The sequence below is a fragment of the Hemibagrus wyckioides genome, linkage group LG03 (genome assembly GCF_019097595.1).
Source record: "Hemibagrus wyckioides isolate EC202008001 linkage group LG03, SWU_Hwy_1.0, whole genome shotgun sequence".
In the NCBI taxonomy this organism is placed as follows: Eukaryota; Metazoa; Chordata; class Actinopteri; order Siluriformes; family Bagridae; genus Hemibagrus; species Hemibagrus wyckioides.
Genome location: NC_080712.1, coordinates 2,380,146 through 2,405,145, shown reverse-complemented (window position 1 = coordinate 2,405,145; position 25,000 = coordinate 2,380,146). Strand labels below are relative to the sequence as shown.

Genomic DNA, 25,000 nt, shown 5'->3' with positions numbered 1-25,000 from the left:
TTTGTGCTTAACGTCTAGAACGTTTTTTTTAACCTGAACAGAAGCAGGAGAATAAAATCAGCATTCATTCTGCTTTAACAAGATTCCCCTGCTTCCTGTCTCTCCGTCTCTCTACCTCTCCGCCCGAGATGACCGACCGACTGACTGCATCCTTCTGCTCCAAGAGAGAAGGCAAGAAAGAAAGGAGGAAAAAACAGAGGAAAAATAAAGAACGAATGAAAAAAAGAAGATGAAAAAGAAAAAGGAAGAAAAAAATATAAGTAATGGATGAAAAAGAAAAATTAGAAGGAAGGATGGAATAAAAAGAAAAAGAAAGAAAATGAAGTAGGTTAAGAAACAATTTTTAAAAAAGAAAGAAAGAAAGAGGAAAAAGATGAAAACCCAAAAAAGGGAAGAGAAAGAGGTAAAATAAAGGAAAGGAAAAGAGGAAAAGAAGGAAAAGGATGAAGAAGAATAAGAAAAAAAAGAAAGAAAGAAAGAAAACAAGACAGAAAGGAAAGAAAAAGGAGGAAAGGAAAGAAAGGAGGACTGAGCTTTTCCTTCTGCCTCGTCCATCACCAGGGGTTAACAAGTCCTCTCACTGCTGTCATCTCTCCAGCCTGTTAGTGCTGTGTGTGTGTGTGTGTGAGAGAGAGAGAGAGAGACAGAGAGAGACAGACAGAAAGAGAGACAAAGCGAGAGAGACAGACAGAGAGAGAGAGACAGAGAGAGACAGAGAGAGACAGAGAGAGAGAGAGAGAGAGAGAGAGAGAGAGAGACAGAGAGAGACAGAGAGAGAGACAGAGAGAGAGAGAGAGACAGAGAGAGAGAGAGAGAGAGAGAGAGAGACAGAGAGAGAGAGAGAGACAGAGAGAGAGAGAGAGAGAGAGAGACACACACACAGAGAGACAGAGAGAGAGAGAGAGAGAGAGAGAGAGAGAGAGACAGAGAGAGAGAGAGAGAGAGAGAGAGACAGAGAGAGAGAGAGAGAGAGAGAGAGAGAGAGAGACAGAGACAGAGAGAGACAGAGAGAGACAGACAGAGAGAGAGAGAGACAGAGAGAGACAGAGAGAGACAGAGAGAGACAGAGAGAGAGAGAGAGAGACAGAGAGAGACAGAGAGAGAGAGACAGAGACAGAGAGAGACAGAGACAGAGAGAGACAGACAGAGAGAGAGAGAGACAGAGAGAGAGAGAGAGAGAGAGACAGAGAGAGAGAGAGAGAGACAGAGAGAGAGAGAGAGAGAGACAGAGAGAGAGACAGCTGTCAGCAGTGAGAGAAAATGTGACTCTGGAGAAGACTCTGGTTTTCGCTGCTCAATTTTTCCTCTCTCAAGAAATAAACAGGCAATTACACCTGCTGTTATTCAGAGTGACGGGGAACTTAAGCGTGCGTTATTAACCTGCGTCCCTGAGGAACCCAAACACATGGGGGGGGGGACAGAGGAAGAGAGAAAGGAGGGGGGTAGGCGAGAGAGTGGGGGATAGAGAGAGGGAGGGAGGGATAGAGAGAGACAGGGGGTTAGACGAGTGTGTGACACGAGCATGTCAGAAGCTTTCACGTCTCTAAACGTAACAAAGTGACGAGCGAGTTATTAGACAGATCAGCGCAGAGTCGGTGCTCCTGCCTCCGGCGTGCTGCGCCTCGGATTTAATGACGTTCCAGAACCTCTCTGTCTCACTGCCTCACTGCCTCTTTCCTCCCATCAGTATGAGAGTGAAAGGAAAGAAGTAAAAGTGCCGCAGCAACAAGCGTGGGTTTTTGGCTTCACTCTGTTCACTGTTCAGACCTTCACCTGTTCATTCTCACGTACACTCCACTCACGTGAGCACCCGACCTCCACACGTGAGCACCCGGCCTCCACACGTGAGCACCCGACCTCCACACGTGAGCACCCGACCTCCACACGTGAGCACCCGACCTCCACACGTGAGCACCCGACCTCCACACCTGAGCACCCGACCTCCACACGTGAGCACCCGACCTCCACACCTGAGCACCCGACCTCCACACGTGAGCACCCGACCTCCACACGTGAGCACCCGACCTCCACACGTGAGCACCTGACCTCCACACGTGAGCACCCGACCTCCACACCTGAGCACCCGACCTCCACACCTGAGCACCCGACCTCCACACGTGAGCACCCGACCTCCACACGTGAGCACCCGACCTCCACACGTGAGCACCCGACCTCCACACGTGAACACCCGACCTCCACACGTGAACACCCGACCTCCACACGTGAGCACCAGAAAACAGCATGATCACACTATGCTGCTGTCCAGTTCACGGATTAACGTCTGATCTCACGCTCACTCTGCCAGTCGTTTTATTTCATTTTCATTCACCTCCTGATTAGACTGATCGATGACCTTGTTACAGGAGATGGGCGGAGTTTAGACCACATCTGATCTGTTCATTTTGAGCGTATTTTCATAGCAAACTTTTTGCTTTTGTATATTTACGAAGTCGAGGCGAATTTGACAAAAAAAATCTCGGTCAGCGTGAACGACGTGTGAAGATGTTACATTTACGTATTTCGTGAAATTTTAATGGCGCTAACGTGACGTTTATCCTGTAACAGAGTGGGAGTCGTCCTGAGCGGAAGAATCAAGGTGAAGTGGGAGGAGCTGTGAGGTTCATGTGGACGCTCCTGAACGTGTCGTAGTTTTGTGTGTGATGTCGATGATGATGATGATGATGATGATGATATCACATGCAGGGTTTAAACTGAGCGCTAACTCTCGCTACAGTCACTTGACCTAATACTGCGTCCGGATCTGAAGGAAACGTGTTTAAACACGTGACGGGGGGTTCGTCCTCATGCTCCGGCTCTCAGAGTCCACACACAACTCTCAGTTTTCTGCTTTTAAACTCAACACAAGTGCAAAAGTGGGAAATTTCTGTAAAACACAAAGTTTTATTTTCTTTTTCCTCCGGCGCGACTCTGCCGAGCGACTCTCTCTCCGGAATAATATCATCACACATCCCGCTCGCTATAGATGCAAAGTGCAAAAAACCCAAACGTCTTTTTTTTTTTTTTTGTAAATGAAGGAAAAGAAGAAGAAAAAAAAGTGAAAGGAGTCGATCAGGAGCCTGAAAGCATGCAGCTCCGTCGGCAAAAATCTCACAAGTCGATAAAAACGAGTCACAATATTATTATTATTTTTTTGTTCTCGGGTAAATTTTTTTTCCTTTTTTATTTTATTTGACGTTAATATAAATGAATCAAGCTAGTAAAATGCTACCTCTTGTCACCTACACTTTCAGCTGAAAGAGTGAACTGTAACAAAGGAAAAAAACAAAAAACAAAATAAAGAGCAAAAAAAAAAAATTAAAAAGAGCAAGCGACCATCAATACAATTGTTTTACACCAAAAAGCCTCTCAGGACGTTATTTACAGATGGAAAGCGTTCATGCTTTAGGTATGTACGGGATTCTTTTTTTTTTCTTCGTAAAGCTATCGTTACACAAATACAACAAGGAGACGTTTTTTTCTTGTATTATTCTTCTTCTTTTTTTTTCTTTTTTTTCAGTTATACCATTTCTGCAGGCAACAGTCACACATACAGAGTCTGAGGAACTTCGATGGAGTCGGAAAACACAAGAGAAAAGGATCGGAGCGGCCGTTTCGGAATCGAGCGAACGGAGAGAGAGAGGAAACGTTCCGTCCGAGTTCTCCCAAAGAAGAAAGAAAAAAAACAAAAAGTCAGAAAGGGAGGCGTGACGTGACGGGACGCGAGAGTATCATCCGATCGTCACATGACGGGACCCGCGACGCGTTCGGACACCGAAATGCAGGGATGTGGGCGGAGTGTGTGGGGAAGTGGGCGTGTCTCTGAGGAAGGAGAAGCGGGGCTAGTCGACCATGGAGATGAAGGGTGTGTTTTTGTGCAGGTTGGGGTTCTGACTGTGTCGGTTCCGGCTGCGGACGGACGAGAACATCATGTTGCACCCGGGCACTTTGCACTTGTGCATCTCTCGCAGGTGGACGGTTTTGTAGTGCACTCGCAGTGTCCCTTTGTTGCTGTACATTTTGTGGCAGATGCCACACAGGATGCCGCCGTTAACGGCCGCCGACGGCGAGGAGGCGGGGTCGGAAGTCACCAGCCCCGCCCCTTCACCTAACCCGGGCCCCGCTTCCTCTCCCTCACTAATGTCCAGCTCGTCCAGGAGCACGCCCTCGTCGCTGGCCTCGTCCGAGTCGCGCGAGGACTGGACGCTGCCGCTGGAGTGGACGCTCGACGCCGTGCTCAGGTCTAGCGCTGCGTAATCGCCATCGCCACGGTAACCGTTGCCTAGGGGGGACACGGGGTCCTCGTGTCGGTGTCCGGAGTAGATTTTGGCCGCTAGCTCGGCACGCATGTCCCGGGGCAGCGGCATGAGCTGGGGGTCGAGGACGAAGTCGTCCAGTTCTTTGGTCAGAAGTTTGCGGTGGAGGTTGATGTTGGAGCTGTGCCTACGGAACAAACAAACAAACAAACAACGTCAACAAAACTGAACAACGCCCACTTTCACACAGATTTATGTACTACTGTGATGATGGCGCAGCGCTAATAAATCACAAAAAAAACATTATAACAGATTATAAAGATAAATAAAGAAAAGGGGGGGATGGGGGGATAACGCCATGCTGAACCTAGCTACTGCTAATGCTAACACCACTAACAATTTATTAAGCAGATGTGTGTCACTAACGTGTCCATCCTTCCTCTGGCTCGTTTCTAGCGGTGATTAATTAGCCGCTAACCTCACAGCCATTCCACAGGACATGGGTGCTGATGCTAATCGTCTGCTAACCCTGGCCTCGCTGCACTGCAGAGGATCAGGTGTCCTTACGCTGCCAGAGGAAACTGAGGCAGGCTAAAGCGGTTAAGCAGAGAGCTGAGTGCAGTGGCGCTAGCTCAGAGAGCGACTCGCTAACGTGTTTAGCCGCTGTCAGCGCGTCTGCTCAAATCCAATTGACTCTTGACTCGATTAAATACTCCAGCACATTGAATGGGAGTTTATCAATTGATTTGAGGCGCCGTAATTCGATAATCGAGAGGAACCGGATAGCGTATTAGCGCCGACTCGGACAGCATTAGCACATCAACTCCAGTGCCTGGAGGTGGCCTAATCGAGACGCAGCGTTTCGTGTTAGCGCTCGCTTTAATAAAAATGGCCTTTTTCTCCCTGGTGATGGAAGATCACATGACACGCAGCGCCATCAAGTCAAATCGAGTCAGGAGCCATGTCTGATCACTCGGGGCAGTGTCTCAAATCCACTTAGAGCCAAAAAACAGCACCGAGCACAAGGACAATCAATGTGTCTCACTGAGAGAGAGAGAGAGAGAGAGAGAGAGAGAGAGAGAGAGAGAGAGAGAACAAAGAAAAGTAAGAGCAAAACAGTGACACAAAAATAGAGAGAGATACAAAGAAGTAGACAGAGAAAGTGAGAGAGAGGGAGAGAGAGAGAAACAGACAGAAGATAGAGACAGAGAGACAGAGAGAATGATAGATAGACAGAAAGAAAGAGAGAGAGAGAGAGAGAGAGAGAGAGAGAGAGAGAGAGAGAGAGAGAGAGAGAAGAAAGAAAAGTAAGAGCAAAAGTGACAGACAAAGATAGAGAGAGACACAAAGAAGTAGAGAGAGACAGACAGAGAGAGAAAAAGAAAGAGAGACAGAAAGAAAGACAAATAGACAGACAGAAGAGGAAGACAGTGACACAGTGAGATATATATATAGAGAGAGAGACAGACAGACAAAGAGATAGAGAGAGAGAAAGACAGAGAGAGAGAGAGAGAGAGAGATAGATGGAGAGGGTAAATTGTTAGCATGTGCAGTCAGTTGTAATCTCTGGGAGGTAAAGGGGGTAAAGGAGGTGCAGGAGGTGAAAGAGGGAGGAGCTGAATCGGAGGGTTTGGGGGTCGAAACTGATCGGGTTCCATGCATTAGGGTTCTGAGATGGTGCTGCGGTGCTGCGGTGCTGCGCGGGTGAAGGCGTGACTGAGAGGCTGATAATGGAGGGTTGGCAGTGTGGAGGAAGAGCTTACCAGCAGTGCCGTGGGTGATGCGTCAAAAAGGGTCCCTTTAATTATTTACCTCCCTATCCGACATTCTCCTGCAAGAAGCAGAAAGACATTCAACACAGGGACCCTTTCTGCTGGAACAGGGCCAACGAGGGCCCGGGGCCACCAGAGCATCGTCAGCATTCAGCACGGCCCTGAGCACGCTACTCAGTGTGTGTGTGTGTGTGTGTGTGTGTGTGTGTGTGTTACACAGAAAACCTAGAGGGGGAAAAACAGAATGTTTTCCTTGAAAATGTCTAACAGTGTAACTCTAAAAATCATCAGTTCATGAATTTCTGTTCAAACCCAATGCTGTCGATGGTGCTCTAGTGGGCGGGGCCCTCATTAGCATATCTCTCATGTCTCTCATATTAGCATAACCACACCCTCACACTGCTCATAAGCTCTCCTGCAGTGGCTAGCATTTGATGAGCACACACACACGCACACACACGTGCACACACACGCACACACACGCACACACACACACATTACAGATTAACAAAAAACAGTCATCTTTTTATTTCATCGCTAATTAAAAGGAAACCCGTGTGTGTGTGTGTGTGTGTGAGAGAGAATTTCCAAAGTTTCTTTTTCCTTCATCAGCGTTAGTCTTTCTGCCTCATTTCCACTACAACTGTGTTCCAGGCTACGAGCATCTCCTCCCCTCCATCTCTCAAACTCATCCACCTCACTCACTCTCTCCCTCTCTCCCGGCCTCTAATGTGGCAGCCAAACCAAATTGACAGACTCATCTCGGCCCGAAATATGGAGGCGGTGTCTCCAGAGAGGACATTTCCGAGCTGGGAAAGGAGGAGAGGAGGAGAGGAGGAATGGAGTGAGAGGAGGAGTGAGAGGAGGAGTGCGTCACTTAATGTGTCTCGTCCCGGAAAACGTTAATCATCTTTATCCAGTGACGGCCTGCTGCTGGTCCCTCACTCGCTACAACACTCGCTATACAAAAGGACGAGGACGAGGATGATGATGATGATGAAGATAAAGATGATTAGTGTTATTGTCTTTGTATAAGTTTTATCTTGGGCGCATTAGTATAGTTGGTGGTCTGATGAAGGCGTGCATCATTAATCACCTTCTTCTGGGATAAACACCCGGTTTCCACGGCAACGTGACGGAGCGTCACATGGATTAGTGGAGTGCGGATTAGCCTAGGAATCACATGGCTAGAAAAAACACTCAGTTTCACAGCAATATGTCTGATCTTAATAGACTCTGCCCCACCCTCAATCTGCTCTGCCCCACCTTTCGCTCTGCTCTTCTCCACCCTCGCTCTGCTCAGCCCCGCCCTCGCTCCTGCTAAACTGGAATCACGGAGGTTTACGGCGTCAAAGTGATGACAAAAAATTCTGGAAGTTTCTTCAGATGTGTGTATGAGTGTACGCTGTTCTGCACTGCTGATTATTAGTTAATTATGATCTGATGCCTGACCTTTGACCTGCTTGTTTTCATTGTGTGTGATCCAGAATGCAGAATTCTAATTCAGTTTAATTCTACACAGGCTGCAGGAGTGTAGTGTTACACTAGGATTATTATTATTATTATTATTATTATTATTATTATTATTATTACTATTAACAAACATAAAACAAATACTGTGACGTCATCACGTACATTTACGCCATAATATACAGTGTTATAGCTCTAATGATATAACTAGCACAGAGGCACGCGCGTTTCTGTGTGTGTGTGTGTATTTGTTGTTGAAGGGTGTGTTGCCCCGGTTTGTGTGTGTGTGTGTGTGTGTGTAGCGCAGCTGCTCTCTCCCTGTTCATCGCCAGAGGCTTTAAATGAAAGAGGAGGATCTCAGAAATATAATTAACCTTCACTCTTTCGCGCACTCGCACGAGACTGCGGGACTGAACATTATAGCGCGCGCGCGGGCGCGCACACACGCACACACACAACAGGGATCTTCAGGGTCACCGGAGCGGTGACAGCAAAAACGCGCGAGAGCACAAATAAATAAGTGGCACTGCCACACCAGCGCCCCCGCGCACACACACACACGCACGCACACACAATTAAAGTCCGTGTGTTTTTGTTTTGGAGTAAAACGTGATTAACGAGCATAATAAGAGCCGTGATTGCTGGCGCGCGCTGCAGAGCCTCAACCCTATACACACTGTAAATATGCAAGCCTTTCACACACAAGCGCGCGCGCGCACCGGACCCTGGGGAGATTTACAGGGGGAAAAAAACAATAAAACGTGTCGCACTGAGAGCTCGCGCTCACACTGCGGTGTTGCATTACACTACATTACATTTCATTGCCTAGCCTATATGTTTTACACTCACACACACGCGCGCGCACGTGCAAGACGGGAACACAGCGCAGACTTTTCAGTTGAGTAAATCACGTGATCACTCACGAAAATAACCTGCTTTATAATAATAACAATAATAATAATAATAATAATAATAATAATAATAATAATAATAATAATACAATATGTAAAATAATATAATAAACGTGCATGACGCACTTCTGACGTCACAGCACTGAATTTACAGTTTCGTCTTTACAGTGTGAATCCTGTGCTAATTAAAACGCCAGCGCGTGCACGCGGACGGGTTCTGTCCTCTCAGAGAAATAAGTAAATAAATAAAGTAATAAATGTAATTTAGTAAATCGAATAAAAATGTAAAGATTTTATTCCAGTGTGTGTGTGTGTGTGTGTAATAGATCTTAGAAAACAGAAGATAAATCTATTTTTTTTAAATCTGATGCTAATTCCCTGCGTGTGTGTGACGTGTACAGGTGTGTGTGTGTGTGGTCTGCTTTGGGCTGATGTGTGGATCTATTTAAACACACACACACACACACACACACACACACACACACACATTATTGTGTACAATTGTCTGTGTGTGCAATTTTTTTATTCCTTTTTTCATTTATTTATTTATTTTAAATTTCAACTAAATTTTCAACAACAAATGCTTCAATTTATATATGTATTTATTTATTTTTTATTTATTTCAAACTTGAAATTTTCAACTACAGTGCTTCAATTTATTTGTTTATTTATTTATTTTAAACTTTACATTTTAAAATGCTTCAATTTATTTATTTATTGATCTTAAATGAACAGAATTCCGATGTGTGCTGCATGTTTAGTTATTTTAACTGTAAAATGATTTGTTATAATAAATGCCACACACTGATGTGAGTGTAGTGTGTGTTGTTGTTTAGAGGTTTGCTGTATAAATTTATTTCTGTTGGAAAATACAGAATCTTTTTTATTATTATTTATTTATCTGTTTATTAATAAGATAAACATATGGATGATATTCCTATTGTTTTAGGAAGGTGTTTGAAGCTGGTGTTAATAAACACAGTGAGTGTTTATGTGTGAGAGATTTATAAATAAGCAATCAATCAATAAATAAATAAATTGAAAAAAATCAATCAATAAAATAAATGTAATAATAAAGAGAGAGATTTCTGTGCAGTGCTTTTGAACGATTCTGGAAGTTTGACCGTGTGAGGATCGTGTCCCTGATGGATTTAAAGGATTTTACAGAACAAACAATTTATTATTTTTTAAGAGATATATTATTATTATTATTATTATTATTATTATTATTATTATTATCATAGAGTAAAATTGAAAAGCAGCATGATGTTTATTGAACTGAAATGCTTTCTTTAACTAGGTTTCTATGTGAGGTATGAAGTCTATAAGTAAAGGAGATGTGGAATATTTATAGTTATTACACGTGTTATAAACGCTGTAATATATTACATTAGAGTAAGTTATAAGTTCTGTGTAATAGTCATGAGTTATATGTGAAAAGCACCTTTAGAGAATTGTACGGCAGCCTGAATTGTTTAGTGTGTGTGTGTGTGTGTGTGTGTGTGTTGGCCACGTAAACCGTCAGATTCCTCTGGATACCTCTCTGCTGCTTTAATACCTCTCAGTCCTCAGGAACAGCAGCTTTATAATGCCTCCCAGATGCCACGGAGAATCCAGCAGCCAAAAAATATGGAAACAATAGTGTGTGCTTTTAGGGCGGCACGGTCACATCCAGGGAAAACACACACACACACACACACACACACAGCATGCGAGTGTCCTTTCCTGCCCTGTTTTCTCCTGACCATATGCTAAAACGTTCAGGGGGATTTTACAGGCCGGTGCTGCAGGAGCTGAACCGTCACACGCACCTCCACTACGACTGGCCAAGAGGTGAAGAGAAGGAGAGGAGGACTGACCAGTGAATGTGTCCTTACAGCCTGACATTCTATACACCTTTGAGCTCTAATGCGATGCGACGTGATGGACGTGTGTGTGTGTGTGTGTGTGTGTGTGTGTGTGCCCGGTCGCTGGTTGTTGAATAAGTTAATGAGTTCTGGTGTAGGTTCTCGTGATCACAGTAGCTCCCCTTTTCCGCCTCCTCGGGCTGCTGGCAGGAAAATCCCCTCTGTGTTTACGCTAATGCGTTTCTGCACCACGTAAGTGTTTCCAGCAGCAAAGAAACATTGCATCGCGCAAAATACGTCGTTTTATTGATAGAATTTAAAGGCAGATGGAGGTCATCCAAAAATCCGGCAAAAAAAATCAAGCCTGGAAATTATTATTCCTCCTTTTTTTTTTTTTTTTTTTTAATTTAATGCTTTATTATTATAGAATTAGCTTAATATTCCTTGCTAATAATCTCTTTAAACGGGCGAAACTACGGGATTAAAAAAGTATTAAAACTAAAAGGAATAAACTCATTAGCTGAAGTTTCGGAGAGATTTCAAGATGATTCGGATTTAAAGCTATAAGGTTTAAAGCTAGGTTACATTACCAGCATCTTTGCTAACAGGCCCTCGGCTAATCTGTGCTAGTGTTTACGTCTAATGGCTAATCGTTATCGTTTAAAGTGCTCTGGCTTTGCTAATTTTTTTTCTCCCTGCAGGAAAGTTAGCTGACGCTGATAGCAATGTGTAGAAGTGTCAGTTATCCTTCACACATTTGTATGCAGATGATCTAGTGCTTACTGGGTTTCAGTGCATCTGTCATTGTGTGTGTGTGTGTGTGTGTGTGTAGAGGTGTGTGAGTGTGTGCCCTATTTGAGCGCCTCTTCATTTTTGCGAACGAGACGTCAGGTCTGCTCTGCCTCGGGGCGGCGGGTCCCATCGGCCTTGTCGACAGCAGCACGTTTCGGAAGCCTGTCTCTCTCTCACACACACACACACACACACACACACACACACACATCTGCAGTACAATAAGCTCTGGTTCATCCCTCCGTCTGCGTCTCGTCTGTTCCGGAGTCGTCGGCACTGTTTACAGTGTACTAATGAGCGAACAGCGCTGGGAACAGATGCCACCGCACTCAGGAACTTAATAAAAGATTGCGTCGGAGAGATGGATGGAGCGAGGGAGAGCGGGAGATAGAGAGGGAGGGAGGCGGATAGAACAACTGAGCACCTCGGAGAGTCTCTTGTTTGCAAATTACAGTAAAGCGGGGGAGGACACGCTCAACACACTCTCGCGCACACTCGCGCACAAACAACCTCTCGATCTTTATTATCTAAATAAAACCGTCACTTGTCACCCGAGAAAGCGAGAAAAAGAGGCACGTCCTCGTCTCTCTCTCTCTCTCTCTCTCTCCCTCTCTCTCCAGTTGCTTTTCTTCCCTCTGAGTTTTTCTAGGCTGCTTAACACACACACACACACACACACACACATAGACACACACACACGTGCACGGTTCTTTTAGCTGAGGAAAAGAAAGCGTTTATTCTTTGGCGAGCGGAGCGGGGGAGGGGCGGGAGCGAGCGACGTTTAAACAATTTTCCCTAAAGTGCTTCAGGAAGAAGCGAAAGTCTCGGCTCTTTGCGGTGCTGCTCTTATTTTTTTTTCATTCCTAATTCGGACGTGTCTAATTAACCTCCGTCTATTTCCGTAGTGAACTTCTGCACTCTGAAGATCGAGTGTGAATTTTTAAAAGCCAGGAAATTACATCGATTTAAAAAAAAAGAAAAGAAAAGTGCAGCAGGTTCTGCAGGTCTTCTACATCCAGGTACTGATGAAGGTTCTACACGTTAGAACCTCTACTTCATCTACGCCCTCGGCAGTGTCGCGATAAACGGTACCAGATCGTTTTGGCTCACTATTTAAAGCACTTAAGCTGGATAAATATAAAATTTTATATTTTTTATATATTAGAACCCTGGGTTCTTATAGACTGGGGTTCCTCTAATTAAAAATATGAGCCCTTGATGTTCTCACTAACACTGTCATTTGTCCCTCTTTTTTTTTTTTTATATAGATATATATATATATATATATATATATATATATATATATATATATATATATATATATATATAAAGCACTAAATGATCTAGTCCCACGCGGAATGCTAGAGCTTACTAAATATATTTTTATTCTAGAACTTCTAATTAAAGCTATAAACGCTAACAGTACCACAAGAAACCAGGTGCTTGTTATCTACAGACTAAATTTCACCTCCTCTATGATAAATATCTAAACTCTTGATCAACGCTTGACGTTAGCACCTTAAAAGTTACACATTAGTATTTCATAGCTATATATATTTTTTTAAATTTTAAGACAGGAAAAAAACGCTTCCAAATTCTCCGTGCCTGACCTTGGACATCAACACCTCCACCTGCCCGTTAGCGCAGGTATATTCTGAGGTCTGCGCTGCAAAGAACGTGTTGCCGACTTGCAGGAAATGTGTTAATGAATGCGGCGGTTTGACAGGTCGCAGCCTCTGCTAATAAATGCGAGCTTACCAGCGTGACAGGTGAGCAGTCTGAAGTAACCCGACCTCTCAGTGTATTAAATTAAATAAGCGTGAACTGACACCACTGACTGGTAATTCTGCATGTTAGCAAGACAGGCAAGGCATAGCACACGGAGTAGCAGTTACCACGTCATTAGCGGGATAATAATTATTCTCCCACCCCCTGTGAGTCGGAGATGAAGATCTTCATGTGGAGCAATTAACTTTTATCTAATGAGAAAATAGAGCATGATGGGACTAACTTACCTGTAAGCTATGTGAGGTAAGTGTGAGCGCCTACAGATTTAATTACGTAAATAATAAGCAAGTCATTAGCAGCAGGAATTGGACAGCAACTAACAGATTAGTTTGAGCCTTGTGAATTGTTAAGTATGCAGTCTGAGGTAGGAGTACATGAAACATCTCACCTGTCTCGGCTTCGTCGGGAAGGGAAAGCAGCGTTGCATCCGGCCACCGTGCAGACGTGCATCTCTTTTAGGTGCACGTTTTTGTAGTGCAGTTTGACACTGTAGGAGCTCTTGAAGCTCTTCTTGCAGACATAGCAGATTTTAGGGTCAGGGCTGGAGCAGAGATCGCCCTCTGGAGACTGGGAGTGAAATTTCGGGGAACTCGATTCATAACCCATGGAGGAGATGAAGCTCTCGTGCAAGGCGGCCATACTGGCGGCGGCGGCAGCTGCGGCGGCCATTCCGCCGTTGTACAGGTTGTACTGCCCCATGCAGAACATGTCGTAGGTAGGATCATTGAGCTCTTCTTTGACTTTGATGACTGGTTGATGTGGGGACGGTGAGATGCATCTCTTTTCTTCCATCTCTTTATGGAGATGTCCATCTTCGTCTCTGTCATCCTTTTCTCTGTCCATATTTCTCCTGGAGGTGTGGTGATGCTCTTCAGCATCCATTGGCTCATCGCGGTAGAACATCTTGGACTCAGAAGTCTCTGACTCATTCTCAAAGTCACGCTCATGGTCCTGGTCCTCGGAGGTGAAACTGTCCATGCAGCGCAGCTCACTGGTGCCTTCCGTCATCTCATCCTGGGAGGGCGACTGATGCCCGCTGCTGCTATTGTTGTTGTTGTTGCAGTTTCCATTGATATTATTGTGGAGGTGAGAGGCAGGGTGACGATGATGGCAACTGTCATCATCATTGTCGTCGTCTTTGTCATCATAATCCTCCGGTACCTCTCGGTCTTTCTCGATCTTGACAGGCATGCTGGACTTGCGAGGTTTCTTCTTGGGCATAGGGTCGATGTTAATGGGCTCTGGAGCACTTGAGGTGGTGGAAAGATGGTGAGACAAAGTTCCCGTCTCAGACATGTGGCTATTGTTGGAGCTGGCAGCTAAGATCTGCTGCTGTTGGTCCATGATGGAGGTGCTGTTAGTGGTAGTGGGTAAAATCGGACTGGTGGGAAGGGACACCGGAGGGCTCACAATGTCAGCAGGAGAAAGCAAGTTGCGGTAGAAAGGTGGTATGGGTTGTACTGGCTGCACAGACTTCAAGGACGGGAAGACCAGAGGACTCTGAAGGGGGGACTGCATCATTGGATCGAGAGGAGGAGTTGCAAAGCCTAGTGGAGGCCGTCCGGGACTCGTTAGAGTAAATACACTCTTGGTACTGGAGATGACCGGGGTGGCTGATCCAGAAGTGGAGCGAATGAGGTCCTTATCTCGGTTGTTTCTCAGCATAGGCATGTGGAGGCGAGGGTTGGGATTGGCGCTGTGGCGATTGCGGCTACGCAGGGAGCTGAAGACCATGTTGCATCCCTCAATCGTGCAGCGATGCTTGATCTTCAGGTGTACAGCATTATAGTGGATCTTCAGAGTGCCCTTGTCGTAGAAAGTCTTGCCACAGGCATTGCAGCAGACGCGACCCTTGCGTGACGGAGTAGCCATGCGACGCATGCGCTGCATCTTGGAAGAGAAGGAAGAGTGAAGGTTCTTTGACTGCTCGATTTTCACAAAGTGGTGGTCATTTACAGCATTGTTCTGGGGCTGCTGCTGTTGTTGGATCTGCTGCTGCTGTTGCTGCTGCTGCTGTGTTTGCTGTTGTTGGACTTGCTGTGCAGATGGGGTTGTTGTGATAGGTGATGATCCATTAGGTTCCGTCTTGGGCTCAATGGAATTGGAAATGGTCCCTATGGCACCTCGGGTTGGACTCTGGCTGTTTCGGAAAGGCGACAGAGACACTTCTGACTCACTGCTCTCGACCGGTTCACTCTGATTGGAAAGGTTCGGCTCTCGGAGCCTCAGAGCCGCTTGGTCTAAGTTTAGCCCGTTAGGAGGCAGCCCCAACATGGGAGCCGAGACAGGATTGATGTATTGGAAGGGCAGCAGGAAAGCCAAACTGTTGGAGATATTTTCAAAATGATGGATACTAGAAGGGCTACTGTTCTCCAAGTGTGTAAGGAGGCCAGGACTGCGAGTGCGGTTGTTGCTTTCAATAAAAGTCCGGATGCCGGAGTCGGCCTTTGAAGAGGGCACCGTGACCGCTTGGCCTTCCTTCTCCTGAATCGCCATGAGCTCCACGATGGATTTGGTCTCTCCAAAGCGCAGAAACTGCTGCAGGGTAATGATCTCCTCTTCACGGGACATGATGGTCCAGCGGTCCAGCACCTTGCCTGCAGCATCCTAGAGGCCATATCAAAGAAAGAGAGAGGGAAAAAAGACAAACACACAAAAAAATTATTGATTCTGCATAATAACGGCAGTCTGAGGAGGAGGAAAAGGGTCGAATATTTGTTAGCGAGAAGAAATTCCCCTGGAGCAACTGCAAAGACCGATAATGGGGGGTTTACTCCGAATCTCCGCAGCAGTTCCTCTCCCGCACATTTAATCAACCGGCCAAATGTAGACGTTAACCTGTTTAAAATGTAAACACTTTTAGCAAAACCATGCTAAAATCTGTGAAATTATATTTTAAGGAAAAAAATACGGTATGTCTTCTACATGACATTCAGTCCTTTTTAAAATCTGAGAGATGAAACACAAATGTGAAAAAATTAAAATAGTTCCTTTTGTCTTTGTTGTAAAGTCCAGAGCCACTGTCCGAGCCGCTCGGTGCTGAGCAGCGAAGATGCCGGCGGTGTTACGAGCGCTGAGGCCAAACAGACCTATAGCAGCTCTATAAACGGTCCAAATGAATTTAATGTGACGTTGAGATATTGGTCATTTTAAAAATATTCATTTTTGACATCCTGTGAAAGAAAAAAAAACAAAACGACTGCATCAGTGTCATTGTTTTATTATTATTTTTTTTATTCCACTTCACTTGGTGCATTATTTTGCATAAAATATTTTTTGCTTATTTTATTTTCATTTTCTTTTTAGACCCCCCCCCCCAAACACACACACTCAAACACACACACACACACATTCTGTCAGGTGACAGTTATAAAAAAAAAACCCTTTAATGACACCAGCGCTGAAATATTTTCACTTCATTTTCACTTATTTCCTGTTTTATAATTTAAATCATGTCTCCTATTTTGGAAAGGTGGGCCGAACCGGTGAAAAAAAATGAAATAAAAAAAACATCTTGTCTCAGAGTAAGCGATGTTGAACATAAAAATAAGGAATCTCATGTTTATTTAAGCATGTCTTTGAAGAAGCCTTGGAGGTGACAGCGATCTTGCATTACATTCATTAGCGAGGTTTGAGGATGAGTATTTACCCGGCTTTATGTTAATGGAGTTTAAAGGACGCGCGTCTTGCGTCAGATTAAATATTAATGAAGGGAATACTTTGGTGTCAACTGGAAAAAAAATATACAGTGATAGCGTTTTGGCTTCTGCGGGGGGGGGGGGGGGGGGGTGCTGGGGTGGGGGGGGAAGGGGGGTCGGGGGGGGGTCAACGAGGCGAGCAGCGATGTACTGTAAAGAAAAAAAAATCGTGGACAGATCCCAAACAGGCCTCGGATTTTCTTTCACGGCACTAGAAGCGTGGGAAAGAAGTTTCCATGTTGAGAAAGCGTTATTGCTCCAGGAGGAGGAATAAGCACCACTTCCAGGGAGCTTTCTCTTCTCTCTCTCTCTCTCTCTCTCTCGCTCTCTTTTTTTTCTCTCTGTCCTTGGCCAGCGTTTTAGGAGGTGGTGTTATTAACCGCTGAAAAATAAAACGGTTCGAGTTTTGCACACTTGGCCACTGTCAGACGCTGAGACATGGCAAGGGACTCTGGGAAAAGAATCTTGGCAGCATGGAATCTCTAGATTTGCGGTCAGGAGTGGAACTGCGATGAGATGCACAAAAAAAAAATAATACAACCGTTTATGTATTTACGTATTTATTTATTTATTTAAAAAAAAAAATTCGCCCTTTATGGTGCCCTGAATGCCACAACATGGCATTTAAAATCCGTACAGGATCTCCGGAGGACCTGGAACGGCAAACAGTGCATTTTTTATTCACTAAAGCTCTGAGTTTATATATAAATTTATTATTATTTTTATTTATTTATTTATTTGAATTTGTTAGCTTTCACTAATAGAATCGTCACGCCGTATATATATTTCCAAGAAGAAATGAAAAACACACACACACACACACACCAGAGTGATGAAATAAACCCTGGTTTTCTGGGACTCAGACTTCTGGCCTCTACTGGAAGTGTTTTAAACTCCTGGTGCATTGAAACGGCCATAAAAGCTACGATGCAATAAGTGTGCTACTGTGATCCCGCTGTGCTGCTACGAGTGGGCGTGCGAGAGGCACAAAGACAAGGAGCGAGAGAGAGAGATAGAGAGAGAGAGAGGGTTCTCATAAATGATCCAGTTTACTCGGCTAAGGGCCTCAGAGACTCCCAAAGTCCCAGAGAACGGTGACATCAAGGGAGCGACGCTCGCCCTGACGACAATTAGACACGACGCGAGAGCCGTCTAGCCGTTCCCGCTAGGATCTATAAATGATAAATGGCAACCGAGGAGTTTAAGAGCCGTAAAAAAAAAAACAACAGAACCAAAAAAAAAAAAAGGGGGTCTTTAAGGTGAGCTGGGAATAAATGTTTAAAGAGAGATGGAGAAGTCAGAAGGAAAAAAAGAGAGGAGAGGGAATAGAGAGAAAAAAAGGAAGAGAGGGATTCTTGGGAGACGGCACGTCGAGGCTCGGCGGTCGCAGGGGTGTTTGTGTGTTAAATATACATTAAAAAAACTTTCCACACTTTCATTCTGTGTGCGAGAGCGAGTTTAGCCCCGAGGTAAGACTTTAAATTTCAGCCTCCGCACTATTATGCTATACGGCGCTCGCCGCTAGCTGCTCTGAAATTTCCATTTCATTTAATATAAAGAAACAAAAGAAGAGGAAAAAAAATTAAAAAGTGAATTTTTAGATAAGAACATTTTCAAAAACACATGAGAATTCATCTCTAATGATTTATCTGTTACGGTCCTTGTGTTCTGTCTCTCTCACACACACACACACACACACACACACCAAAAAAGGACACGCTGCAATAAAGAATGACAACATCGGCACTAGCGCTAATTCTCTGTATTTGTGTTACAGTGTAAATAGGCTGTGAGGAGCCATTACTGTGTGTGTGTGTGTGTGTGTGTGTGTCCACAGCTGTAAAGCAGCTCTAAGCAGGCTGATCCTAATCAGAGATCACACACTCGTTCATCACCGCGACTCTGCTGTTATCAGCACTCGGCCTGCTATTACGCACCGAGCGAAAAGATTAAACACACACACACACACACCCACACACACCCACACACACACACACACACACACACACAGTCCCGGGTTAAAACTGCAGGAGGCTCATGACAGAGGAATGGTGTGTCTTCAGCGCTGATTTTCTTTTTTCTTTCAGTAAAATGGTCTAAAAACTAGCATTTAAAACATGCTAACAGAGCTAGTTTTTTTAATGCTAATTCTGTAATTAAAAACATTTAAAAAATGTATAAACATCGTGAAGGTCATTTTAAGCTGAGAAAATGAAGATAAATAAAAAGAGGATTCAAATGAAAGAAGAAAGCTAGCTGCTTTGCTACATTACTAGCTCGTGATTAGCCACGTTAGCATGTGTGGAATATTCTCTTCCGCTTGTTTTTTTTTTTTTATTTAAACAAGAACTGAATTTTGTGCTGAATTTCTATGAAATTATTTTGAATCTTATTTGAGTTTAAAAAAAGATTTTAGAAGAAGGTGGAGGAGATTTGAAGGAGAAGGCGGAGAAAAATGTAGAGGAGACTGTAGGAAAAGGTGAAAGAGATTTCTCTGAAAGAGAAGGTGGTGGAGAAGGTGGAGGAGATATGGGTGAGGTATTGAGGAGAGGGTGGAGGAAAAAGTGAAGCAGATTTTAGGAGAAGATGGAGATGATTTGGAGGAGATTTGGAAAATATTTTGAGGAGAAGGTGGAGGAGATGGTGGAGGAATAGTGTAGGAGAAAGTGTAGGAGAAGGTGAAAAAAAGATGGAGGAAAAGGTGGAGGAGATTGTAGGAAAATGGTAGAGAAGAAATTGGAGGAGACCTGGAGGAGAAGAGGGAGCATATATAGATGAAGTTTTGAGGAGAAGGTGGAGGAAAATGTGGAGAAGAAAGTATAAGAAATTTGGAGAAGAAGGTGGTGGAGATGTGGAGGAAAAGGTGGAGAAGATCAAGGAGGAGATTTGGGGGAGTAAGTTGTGGAGAAGGTGAATGAAAGGTGATGGAGAAGGTGGAGGAGATTTTAGGAGAAGGTGGAGGAGAACACGGAGGTGATTTGGAGAAGATTTTAAGAAGAAGGTGGAGGAGAAGGTGAAGGAGATGTGGAGTAGATGGTGGAAGAGAAAGTGGAGAAAAAGATAGCGGAGAACGTGGAAAAAAGGTGGAGGAGAAGGTGAGGAGAAGGTGGAGGAGAAGATAGAGGAGAAGGTGGAAAAGAAGGTGGAGGAGAAGATGGAGGTGTTTTAGAGGAGATTTGGAGAAGATTTTGAGGGGAAGGTGGAGGAGAAAGTGTAGGAGACGGTGGAGATGAAGGTGGAGAAGGTGGAGCTTGTGGAGGTGTGTTTCCATCAGGGTTGTTTAGAATGAGATAAAGAGGAGCTGGAGTGAGGTAGCAGTGACAGTTGGAGTTGTGTAAACACCTCAGGGTGAGGGTGATGGAGTTAAACAGTCGGAGCTGTTTCTCGGAAAGCCGCGTCCACACACAGGAAAGGAATGTCCTTATTTTAATACGGAGTTATTTACATTGCAGTTAGAGCCGGTGACCGTGGCGTACTTTTTAAACAAACTGGACATGCCAAGCATCACTTAGGAGCTTATCGCGTGTTCCTTCCTCAGCCCAGAGAACCGGCGACGGCTTTTTGGCTGCAACATTCTGGTGTGAGGCTCTGAGGGCGTCCAGCTGTCACGACACAGGTCACACACACACACACACACACACACACACGTATCCGCTTCTCCAGATCTCTGAGACTTGCAGAAACTCGAGCTCGCGTGAGCAAACGCACCACGCAATCAAGGCCGACTGCAGTTCTAGGCTCGCTGGAGAAACATCATGTGCTTTTGGTTACGTCTGAGGAACTTCTCAATATCGCGACTTCCCTCCATTTCAAATGTTTCATCTGGAACAGAACCAAACACCAAACTCGACCCCGTAGCGTATATTAGATTTCTACACGGCAACACCGGTGCCAAAACTTTTATCACGCTTTACAGTGTGTTCATGATTTCATATCTGCGTTCATCTCGGATCGCTTTCACTCGGAGAAGAAGAACGCTCCTTCAAACCAATCCAAACGCTTCGTCCTGCTGAGGTCCGAGCGTAACTGCAGCTATCTCGGGAACGCAAACGTAGGTATGCTCTTCTGTCCAATCAGGAACAAAGATCAGCTGAGGAGTGAGGATGAGGTGAAAATATAATGTAACAATAAAATGAGATAATAAAAGATTATATAAATGAGATAATTAGATGATGTGAGATGAATGAAATGAGATGAGATAATTAATGATCATATCACACAAGATAATGTGAGATGATATGAGATAAGATTATATACATGATGATATAATTATAATGAGCTAATGCTATTCAATATACACAAGACAGCATTCTATATAAACTGAGATAACATGTTAAGATAAAATGGGAGGATGATGTGAGGAGGTGATAATAAAATGAGATAAAATGAGGTAATAGGATAAGATGATGTGAGGTGATAAGATGATAAACGAGATAAGATGAGGTAAGAGTTTATAAAATCAGATCAAATGCAGGTAGAAGATGAATTTAGAAAATGTATACTGACACAATTAGAGAAGATGAGATGAAGTGAGAAGATACAATAAGACAAGATGGAAGATGATAATGTGAGATAAGAGATAAAGAGAGATGAAATGATGTGTGGAGATAAAATGAGATAAGACAAGGTAAGAGTTTATAAAAAGAGATAAAAATGAGAAAAAGAGTTTAGAAAATGAGATAAGATGCAGTTAGAAGATTATGAAGAATTTACAAGAGAGAATGTAGAGATTTGAGGAGATGTACAATGAGATACGATTAGAGAAGTTGAGATAAAATGCGAAGATACAATAAGATGAGAAGAAAGAAGATCAAATAAAGTAAGAGATGAGAAGATAGAGATGAAATGATGTGAGGAGATAAAATGAGATAATCCCTAAAGCCCTCAGCTGTCTCCTATCTCAGTTTACATCACTTTGGATAAAGATTAAAAAGGAGTGAAGGTGAAGATGAGACTGTAATCGTCTCCTGGAGGTGATGAATAAAAAAACTTCAGGAACTGAACTGAAGAAATAAAAGCCTGCTCTCTCTGTCCAGCTCCATAACTCCTGCTTTTATTCAGAACACATGCTCCAGACCTGAGTGTGAGTGTGGAACCTGCCGTTAGAAGCTCTTTGTTTAGAGGAACTCATCTCACAATTAGCTTAATGTGCTTTTCTTTTTTATATGAACCCCCCCTCCTGCCCCCTCCCCTCACTGCCGCCTCTCAGTTTCCCTTAGAAACCTCATTACTGCCCCCCCACGCGTCCCCCGGCGCTAAGACGGATTAGCTTGTCACCGCGGTCCCGTACAGGACGTCTCTGAATCGCTGTCTGTGAGGTTAATGACAATTATCCAATAATTACACCGCTGTAAGTCGTCAGCGTTCATGCTATCTATTCCTCTGTGTGTGTGTGTGTGTGTGTGTGTGCCACTGTGTCACCCCGAAATGGAGCCAGTGACGGGGGGTATTTATCTCTCTGCGGCCCCCGTAATGGCACCGTGGGCTTGTAAACGATCGGCGAGGGGAGCTGCAGCGGAGGAGAGCGATGATCCAGCTTTGTGTCAGCAAGAACAAAGACGACAATTACGCAATTAGCGTGACGGCGTATTAGCATTGGCGGGGTTAGCCGCTTATGATCGAGTCATTAAGGGGAAAATATACATCATGGTGAAGGTTATTTACACTGTCGTGTGTGTTTATGAGGGGTTCATGTGTACTTACTGCGGCACGCTGACGTGATTTACACACAGAATCAAGAGAAATAACATCCGAGTGTAGCTTTAATGAATATGCATGAGGGGGTGGAGTCAGGTAGCTCACAAATCGGAGTCTACACTACGAAGTTACACCTTAGTGCAATAAAGAGAATGTGTGTGTAATTGTGTTATTGTGTAGTGTTTTTAAGTGTAGTGTTGTTATTGCATAGTGTAATTAGTTATTGTGTGTTATTGTGTGATGTTGTGTACCCGTGGCTCGCTCTGATCCCCCTATCCCCCCCACCTCCCCCCGTGTCCCCCCGGACCCGCGGCTCGGCTCGGTATTGATCCGCGGATCTTTCCTGCCCGCCGGACCCCGACACAGACCCCAGTGTGAGTGTATTCACTACATGAAGGCGGGTTAAACAGGAGGCCCCCTGTGATCTGAGCCCGCCTTCAACCCTCCACTTCCTCTGTAGTCTCCCTTCTCTTTTTTTATGTTTTCCACCTCTGAATAATTTAGGAGGGACGCGGCCGGCCTTTTCCAAAGCCCAGCGCCTGCAGCCATGACTTCTGAAAGAGTCTCACCAGAGACTCCATCTGAGGGTCCGGCGAGAGACCAGATGTCCATCTAAAGAAAAAGACACGACCTTTATACACAACGCAGCCCGGTGACCGCGCATGCCATTAACCCTCCTCTTGTGCACACTACTTTGTGCCCTTGATCCAAAGCCGTCTTTTTAAACAGATATAAATCCCACTGATGTAGAAACTACTGCTACTGCTAAAGCTACGCTGACAACATCATAATACAGCACGAGGTCACTCAAAACCCACTCGTCCAGTGGGGTAGCGCTAATCTCAAACAAGTCACTTTATGCAAATGAGCACTGTGATTAGCCAATCAGAGGAGGGAGAAGACAAGTGGTGAGGAATGTGTCAAATTTATCATCACCTCTGCTACAAGATATCACTGTTTAGCGTTACAGCAGTTAGCATAGCTAATCAGGACACTAACTAGAGTAGCTCACTACTAACATCCATTATTTATTCTCTGTGTTGGATTTCGTTTGCTAGGTTAGCTTTCAGTTTAGTTTCTCTCAGTGGATTACGTTTAACTTAGCATTCACTCCTTAGATCAGATTTCACTTTCTAGATCTGACTCTAATGTATTTATTAGTTAGCTGTCACTTGCTAAGTCAGATTTCATTCTCTAGACTACCTGGATTTCCTTGCTAACATCTAGCGGACGCCGCTCTCCAGATTAACTTCACTCAACAGCTTTAACCGCTAGCGCTAGTCAAACGTTACCTCTTTTTTCAGTTTAAATTGAAATAACAGAGTTTTCTTCGCTGTTGCAGTGTGTTTTCAAGCTCCGGCACTCGCAGGTCATGTTGGAGTGAAGAGAGACGGGAAGATGAGTGTGTCCAGACCTCGCGGATGAAAAACGACTATAAATGACTATCCCCCCCATCATCCCTGGAGAGGGAAAGAAAGGGAAAGCAGGAGGGATGGATATCAGCGCCGGGATGGACCAGGCTGTTTTCATTTTAGCAGCAGAGTAAAGAAGAAAGGAGGAAAAAAAGTTAAAGACCTTCACCATGTGCTGCTGAGTAAACCTCCACATGACCTTCACACCAACTCCTATTCATCTTCATCATCATTGTCTTATTCATCATCATCATCATCTTCTTCATCATCATAATCATCATCATCATAGCTGAACTTCATCCTCACACCTGTCCTGCATCATGCTAACTTTTGAACTTTTTTGATCAAAGCAGAAACCACATTTTAGATTAAAAGTGGGCGGGAACTGCAACACCAGCCATGTGATTAGGGAAAGTGTTACCTGAGATAAGCCCCACCCACTGTACACCTGAGGAGGTCATGTGTCTGTGTTATATAACAGACTATGTTTTGTTCCAGCGCTGGTTTAAAGAGTGAGTGTTTTGGGGATGTGTGTGAGGTCAGGACCGGGTCTGTGAGACAGATGTGAGGTGTGTGAGGTGTGTGAAGGGTGTGTGTGAGCCTCGCAGGCGTCGGGGGAGTGTGTGTGTGTGTGTGAACCTCCTTCACCATCTTTTATCATTTTCTCATCTCTCCTCTGCATCGGCTTGGCTCAGCTTTACAAAGGTGCATCAACATGTGCTGGTAATTTGCTCCTTGGCTGCACTGCGACCTCTTGTGTGTGTGTGTGTGTGTGTGTGTGTGTGTGTGTGATCATTTAGAATAATGTGTGTCCCCATCTCACACAATAGCGATTACTCCCTCCGTCGCTGTTGAAGTGAAGAGGTGGGAGGGGAAAAACGATCTCTGGAGGATTTAGAGGATTTGCTCAGCTGGAAGGAGAACTGAGGAAGCGCTGGACGCCGTGTTCACTCCTGTGTTCTGGCACTCGGGACCAACATTCTAACGCAAAAAACAGATCCTAAAGAAGTTCAGCCAGAAAAATGAAATCCAGTTCTCGTCTCCGGCGCAGAAAACGTCACGTAAAGAAGTGTGTGCAGTGTGTGCAGTGTGTGCAGTGTGTAAAGTGTGTGCAGTGTGTGCAGTGTGTAAAGTGTGTGCAGTGTGTGCAGTGTGTAAAGTGTGTAAAGTGTGTAAAGTGTGTAAAGTGTGTGCAGTGTGTGCAGTGTGTAAAGTGTGTGCAGTGTGTGCAGTGTGTGCAGTGTGTAAAGTGTGTGCAGTGTGTGCAGTGTGTAAAGTGTGTGCAGTGTGTAAAGTGTGTGCAGTGTGTAAAGTGTGTAAAGTGTGTGCAGTGTGTAAAGTGTGTAAAGTGTGTAAAGTG

The 25,000-nt window shown here is 44.5% G+C and overlaps 1 protein-coding gene across 6 annotated transcripts in view; it reads right to left on the bottom strand.

The window, feature by feature from the left end:
- Positions 1–3,411: 3,411 nt before the first annotated feature.
- The window catches only part of bnc2 (basonuclin zinc finger protein 2), a 235,410-nt gene continuing 213,821 nt past the window's right edge, over positions 3,412–25,000 (bottom strand). For 5 of the 6 annotated variants that reach the window (XM_058386467.1, XM_058386466.1, XM_058386468.1 and 2 more), the window contains 2 exons: positions 13,222–15,440; positions 3,412–4,440 (listed from right to left, as the gene is read on the bottom strand). In XM_058386467.1, the coding sequence (XP_058242450.1) occupies positions 3,840–4,440; positions 13,222–15,440 (2,820 nt within the window). In that variant the 3' untranslated portion in view covers positions 3,412–3,839. Of the gene's footprint in view, positions 4,441–6,016; positions 6,085–13,221; positions 15,441–25,000 lie in introns of all 6 variants that reach the window. The other variant, XM_058386471.1, reaches the window with a different exon arrangement.